The sequence below is a fragment of the Alosa sapidissima genome, chromosome 8 (assembly GCF_018492685.1).
Source record: "Alosa sapidissima isolate fAloSap1 chromosome 8, fAloSap1.pri, whole genome shotgun sequence".
Classification (NCBI taxonomy): Eukaryota; Metazoa; Chordata; class Actinopteri; order Clupeiformes; family Clupeidae; genus Alosa; species Alosa sapidissima.
The window spans coordinates 21282685-21289459 of record NC_055964.1 but is presented as its reverse complement, the minus strand read 5'-3'; the positions used below and the strand labels follow the sequence as shown (position 1 = coordinate 21289459).

Genomic DNA, 6775 nt, shown 5'->3' with positions numbered 1-6775 from the left:
ATCTCTCTCTAATTATAGAAAGATATTCTATTTCTAAAGTGTAAAAGTAGCCTAGACTCTCCCTCTCTCTCATGTGTCCTATCATGCAGCAACATTATCAGTAGGAAATCACTTCATATTTTGAAATGCACTGTCCCATCCTTGTCCATGGTTTTGTTGTGGGGTGTGTCCTTGAGAACCCAGGGCATAGGCATGACATGTTGAATGGTCATATCAAGTGACTCAGAGCAGACAAAACATTTAGTTTAAACCTACAACAGACATTACTGCCTGTGGGGGTTAGGCTTTTCAATTTCCTATTGCTCATCTTCTATTGGAATTAAATTGCATTTGATGTGGTAGAACCATGTGAAGGCCAAAGTGTGTTAAAACTTTGAGTGACCTTTAGAAGTGATGATTTCCTATGCCATACCGCTCAATCATACCAAGATATGGCCATCTCAGTTCCAAGTCACACACTGTCAACCCAATAATTGTATAGGCTACATGAGGGTCATGCCAGTTCTAGACTATGTGATATATAGAAATGCTACTGCTTGTTCATTTAAAGCCCTGGCCTCAGTCCCTTCCTCCTCTATAATGTTATGTAGGTTATCTTATTATCTTATCTTCATCTCGGCTTCACTGAAAATGAGGACCTTTATTTATTCTCAGAGGTTCATTGAGGGTAGTCCTCATGAATGCCTCATGTCATACAGATTAAAGTCAAACGCTGAACAAAGCCCATGAATGAAACCAATCTACTTGCACTTGCATTATAGAACATTTCATGAACAGTATGTTGGAGTGCTTTAGAGAGTAATGACATTTCAAAAACAAGATCCTGTAAACATAATCATTAACCAGTGCACTGTGTCAAGGCAGGTTGTGCTCTGAAAGACTGGCAGCTTAGAATGAACCATTGTCTTTGTATTCCCGGTTGCTAGGGTGACAACAACAAACCAGCACAGGAAAACAGCACAGGACAGCCAAACTGTGACACATTGCCTGAGCGGAGAAGTGAGAAACAGGAGAAGTGACTCTGACAAAAGTTTTTTTTTTTTTTTTTTTTTTGTCTCCTCTGACATTACTCCTCGACCTCTGCTTTCTTTGATGTTGGTCTGTAGCAGTCCCTAGAGGGCAGAAATGCCAATATCCTCAGGGGCATCAGGGAAAGTCGGAGCTGATTCTTATTTGAAAATGTAAGTGGCTCAAGACAAGATACATATATTTGATTCTGGGTGTGTTATGTGTGTTTATTTCTGCAATTAAACATCTGTTTATTTTCTGGAAGACAAAAAAAACTTGTGTGAATTTAACATATTTAGAGCCTAAAGTGTGCCTGTCACAGCATAGAAAATGTCAGAATTTTGTGCTGTAACTTTAGTGTAAGTTGTTCTATCATCTACATTGCTATGATAACACCCTTGTTTCTGCAAACCAAATCTGAAACCAAACTGGGAAGCTATGGTTTTACTGGCTTGTGGTGGTGGTGATGATGATGATCATGATAAAATAAAATGATGATTATGATGATGATTTTGGATGGAAATGATTTCTTTTAAAAACAGATACTTGGAAACCCTTCCAAAAACAAGGAGGAAGGACATTTTGGACACTTTAGTGGTAAGAAGTATAGGCTACAAATGGATGACAAATTATTTTGTCTAGCTGATTTACAATTGATTTCAATATGTAATTATCTAATTATTTTTTTATATATACTTATATTATACATTTATATATGTTTTTATTTATATATATAAATAACAACAGGGTCATCAAAACCAATCATGTCTCTCAGGTCCAGATGGAGACAACATGAATACACTTTCAAAAGGTAAATGCTAACACCTACCCTAAAATAGGTTATTTTACTGCATCTGTACAGCGATACCGTGCTATTGTTCTGTTTTGAAAGATAGGCCTCTTCTTTGGTATGTTTGCAGTATGGCATGTAAAAATGACATGAAAGCTGTAATTAAAACACAATAACTAAATGACAATGTAAATGAAAAGCCAACTATCAGTTGGTTATAACAATAGCATGTGTTTAATTCTAGCATTGACAGAGGAGACTGCTCTGCACCATCGTGGGAGCAAAGAGGAAGTTGAGGTTGGCAGGAAGTCTGGCAAAGAAGGCTCCAAGAAATCTCCCATGTGTGCCATTCTTTAGACTTGGACAAGGACACTTTTCAAATGTCCCCATACCCATTTTATGTTTCATGACTGCAACAAATAATTCTAAATGCCTCTTTCTCTCTCCCTCTCTCTGTTTCACACACACACACACACACACACACACACACAAACCAGAAACAGTATTAACTTCACTCTGGAATAACAAATGAAAGTAAATAATATGTGTGCCAATTCTTGAACATGTCTAGCCTATCCTCAAACTTAGAATAATGTCATTATTCTAACTGTGAATTCTATTGTGAATAATGTCATTATTCTAACTGCATGCACTTCATGCAGTGCCGGACACATCTGGCTGAACATGATACTTTCTGGACTTTTGCACAATAAAAACATGCATTGTGTTAAATCCAGCATCACATTCAGCCAGACTTGTGCAGCGCTGCATGAAGTCGAATGAGCCCATTCACTCATTCAAGTGGTGGGTTATGGAACTTTATGTAAATGTCATCATAACCTTTGGATGCCATCTACTGGGCAGTTGGAATTACTACAAAACAAAAAACAATATACTGTATCTTTTCATTGGACTTCAGGGTGGTGTTTGATAAACCAAATGATATACTCACATAACCATGTTCTGTACCAAGGCCAGCTATTGTGCCTTTAAAGGAAGCAAAAAAAATAGCTCTGTATTGTGTGAACTGACATTAAACCAAAAGAAAAATTTTGAGTAAAGTGATCTCATTTTCAGTATCTCATTCAGTGATCTCAGTGATCACTAGAAAGTGATCTCATTTTCATTATCTTATTCAGTGATCTCATTATTTTCACTTGAAAATACAACTGCAACAGCTTTGCGGTTCCTCTGACTTCCTCTGCACATTCAGCTGCATAAAAATAGCAAAGAAAACTACATATCTGTTTCGGAGTGCTGAACACTTTATTTTAAAAAGACTCTGCAATGGGGACACACAATACATGACAATCCTGAGCTGTGCTTCATTCTTTCTTGAATATCAAGGATAACACCTCTCAATCAAAGGAAAGGGAGTCCGTGATTCAGTCCCCTATGAATCTTCTCCATTCCCCAGACAATGGCACGGTATTCCATTCCAGCAGCAGAGGACTCACTTTGCAATGAATGCAGGGAAGCGTGTTCCGCTTTCAGATGCTGAGAGGGATTGCCGAGTGGCTTTTTAGTCGGAACGGAGAAAGGTCAGTCACTGGCACTGCCGCTGCTGTCGTCCACCAGCCAGACTTGCGCAGCGCTGCAAGAAGTCGAATGAGCCCATTCACTCATTCAGGTGGTGGGTTATGGAACTTTAAATGTTGTCATAACCTTTGGATGCCATCTACTGGGCAGTTGGAATTACTACAAAAAAAAAAAAACAATATACTGTATCTTTCATTGGACTTCAGGGTGGTGTTTGTTAAATCAAATGCAGGGAAGTGTGTTCCGCCCTTAAAATGCTTTCGGACACTGTGGCTTTTTAGTCGGAACGGAAAAAGGTCAGTCACTGGCACTGCCGCTGCTGTCGTCCCCCACCACCATGCTGCTGTACATCTTCTGCTGCTGCTCCTTTAGCGTGTCCTTCACTTTCCCTCTCTTCAGGCCCCCATCCCTATAACACACAAAACACCATGACGACATAACCAATAACAAACACACAGGAGCAGATATCATTCCATTAAAGTGGGAAGTAAAAGAAGTAAAAGATGAAAAGATGAAAGAATAATTGGTATTTATTTTTTACCAGGATAAATCTACCAGTCCACCCTGGTGAGCGATTGCAGATTTGACTCTGTTGGCAAACTGAACTGCATCTTCTCCTTCCTGTGTAAACAAAAAATAAATCTTATCTAGTCTGAGGATAAAATATTGTGTATGTTCTCCTATAATCATCATATCATCAAGAAAAAGCATTACGATAGCTAATTAATAGACAAATAAATAAATAAATACAAACATGCATAAATGTAAAATTGTAATTACTATGATATTCATATGAACTTACCTCTTGGGCCATGGCAGGAAGATACCAGACATTGCATTTAATAGCCCAACTTGTCATCATTCTCAGCAGATAGCTCACCATGTTGTACTTAGAACTGTTCCAGAAGGCATCACCAAACTGGGGGTCATACTATGAGAAGAGCATACTGCTATGTAAATGAAGGTAGGTATCCGCAAGCCCAATAAAATAGTCTAAATGAATTAATTCTCAAAAGGCAAGGTGAACAGAAGAGAATGTATTCACCTTTATAGCCACTGGGTAGACTGTGCCGCCAATCTCAAAGCTTCCTTTTTTAAACATCATGACTGATGTGTTGTTGATGCATGTTCCTGTGGATACCAAGGAGCAAAACATGCCTCATTCGAACAACTGAAGAATTAGGGAGTATATTTGAGTAAATGTCCTTAAAAAAAAAATCTTACCCTCAGGGAAAATCAATATGGGAAGCTTGGTCTTATCATTCACATGATCTTTCAGTCTGCCGGCACAAGACACAACAAACACAAATGACCAAGGTCAGACATCAACTGAATTAATTTAAATATTGGATAAATTACAGTTATATAGTATAGTACAATTATAGTTTCATTATTGATTAAAGGCTAACCCTATTACTTAAGCCTTAAGGTACTGGTTTAAGGTATGTGTGTGTGTGTGTGTGTGTGTGTGTGTGTGTGTGTGTGTGTGTTTTCATGCTTATCTGTGTATTTTTCATCTATCTTATCTGTGCACAGCTGTAAAGATGGCTATCTTTATATCTGCTGTTTCTGATACACCAGACAACAATTCTAGCTATCTATAATCTATCTATCTAGCTGGAGTGAAATTGCTGACATATTACCTCTGAGTCACAAGGTGGCGATCTTTCATCTCTGATCGCTCAAACCAGATGTGCGGACAGGACCTGACCATAGCCCTCTGAATCACTCCCATGAGACCACCATGGACTTGACCAACCTGAGGATTAAGGCACAATCAAACAATGAAAATGAGGTAGATGTGATATAGGCAGTTAAAATCAGCAGCAACAAAATGTAATTGTTTACTTACCATAGCATAGCAGCCATCATTGGCAAGAATGACCACATCAATGGGTGAAGTGTGATTAGCAACACAAAGTCCACCTCTTTTGGGCCTGTTTTCTCTGTGAAGAATACCATACAAGCGGAAAAAAATGGCAACTCTGAATTATTATAGAATGTAAAGGAAATATCACTGTAAATGAATGCTATGCTGGCTTTCTCATTCATGTTGCAAAACTAGTGATGAAAACTTCCCGATTTGTAGATCTTTTCATAAGATGTGCACTGCCTATGATTTGCATCATAGAAACTATTAGGTCATTTGATATCATGCTGGACTGTCTGCTCTGTAGTACAGGAGATCCCTTGGGCCCCTCACCTGTTGTGGTAGTGGATAACGGCTGAAAGGCCTCTTGCACAGATCCTGTAGCACATGACATGGACGAGCTCACTCAGCCAGTTTTTCACCCTGCCAAATCAGACACACGCACACACACACACACACACACACACACACACACACACACACACACACACACACACACACACAAACACACACACACACACACACACACACACACACACAGAACACAATAACACTTTCAGACAGAAGCATAACTAGGTAATGAAACTCTCTAGAAAGTTGACCTTCAAGATAATGACAGCTTTGTTTGTGATTCATGCCCATTTGAAATATTACCTGCTGTTTGGCAAAAACCCCACCAGTGTTGTTCCTATCACCAGCCAGATTAGACCAATAGAGGCCAGGGTAACTCTGAAATAAAAAAACAGGGGCAGATTAGGATGATGAGGCTAAATCAACAACTAATGAACAACGGGAAAATGGATGGGAAGAAAGATGCTGGAGAGTGGAGAGGACCCCGCACCTCAGAGGGAGAAGGATGCAGTAGCGCACCATGACTCCCATTCCCCATAAGATGGTGAGCCGCAGGCTGATGTACTGGAAGTTGTAGTTGGTGCGCGTCAGCAGGTTCCAGGAGGCCAGCTCCTCGGACGTGAACCTCTGGGTGACCTCGTCCTCCACGATGGTCTCGATGCCTTTCCTGCTGAAGTAGAAGACGTCGCTGAGGGTGAAGTCGCCCCCCTCCTGGGTCCTCGGTCGGCCATGCCGCAGCTCCCCAATCTCTTGCTCCATGGAGCCATCGTCCCTCTCGATGATTCCTGCAGGGGTGGACAACAACCACGTTTTCATCATAATCAGATGGCACAAGTCTTATGCAACGGCATGATGATGACTGCCATCATATGAAGAAAGCACAGTTTATGTTCAGCTTGCTCCTGAATACAGACACTGCCAGAAGCATTATAACAACTACAACTCTACTCTAAGAAGATCTTAGCATTACAACAACTACAACTCTACTCTTAGAAGACATTAGCATTACAACAACTACAACTCTACTCTAAGAAGATCTTAGCATTACAACAACTACAACTCTACTAAGAAGATCTTAGTATTAGGACAACAACTACAACTCTACAAAGAAGATATTAGCTTTAGGACAACAACTCTACTCTCTAGAACAGTGTTTCTCAAACTTTTTCAGATGAAGGACCACTTAACCAATAAAAAAGAAACGCACAGACCACCTA

General features: G+C 39.8%; 1 protein-coding gene and 1 long non-coding RNA gene across 2 annotated transcripts in view; one reads left to right on the top strand and one right to left on the bottom strand.

The window, feature by feature from the left end:
* Positions 1-908: 908 nt before the first annotated feature.
* LOC121715124 lies at positions 909-2859 on the top strand. Its single transcript, XR_006033530.1, has 4 exons — positions 909-1181; positions 1551-1605; positions 1756-1819; positions 2043-2859. It is a non-coding gene; the product is annotated as an uncharacterized LOC121715124 (long non-coding RNA).
* A 182-nt stretch (positions 2860-3041) lies between these two features.
* The window catches only part of agpat9l (1-acylglycerol-3-phosphate O-acyltransferase 9, like), a 5620-nt gene continuing 1886 nt past the window's right edge, over positions 3042-6775 (bottom strand). Inside the window, exons 4-13 of the mRNA XM_042100507.1 lie at positions 6049-6343; positions 5862-5936; positions 5541-5630; positions 5190-5283; positions 4981-5096; positions 4562-4617; positions 4383-4468; positions 4140-4268; positions 3879-3958; positions 3042-3746 (exon numbers count right to left, since the gene is read on the bottom strand). Coding sequence (XP_041956441.1) covers positions 3635-3746; positions 3879-3958; positions 4140-4268; positions 4383-4468; positions 4562-4617; positions 4981-5096; positions 5190-5283; positions 5541-5630; positions 5862-5936; positions 6049-6343 — 1133 coding nt within the window. The 3' untranslated portion in view covers positions 3042-3634. The remainder of the gene's footprint in view (positions 3747-3878; positions 3959-4139; positions 4269-4382; positions 4469-4561; positions 4618-4980; positions 5097-5189; positions 5284-5540; positions 5631-5861; positions 5937-6048; positions 6344-6775) is intronic.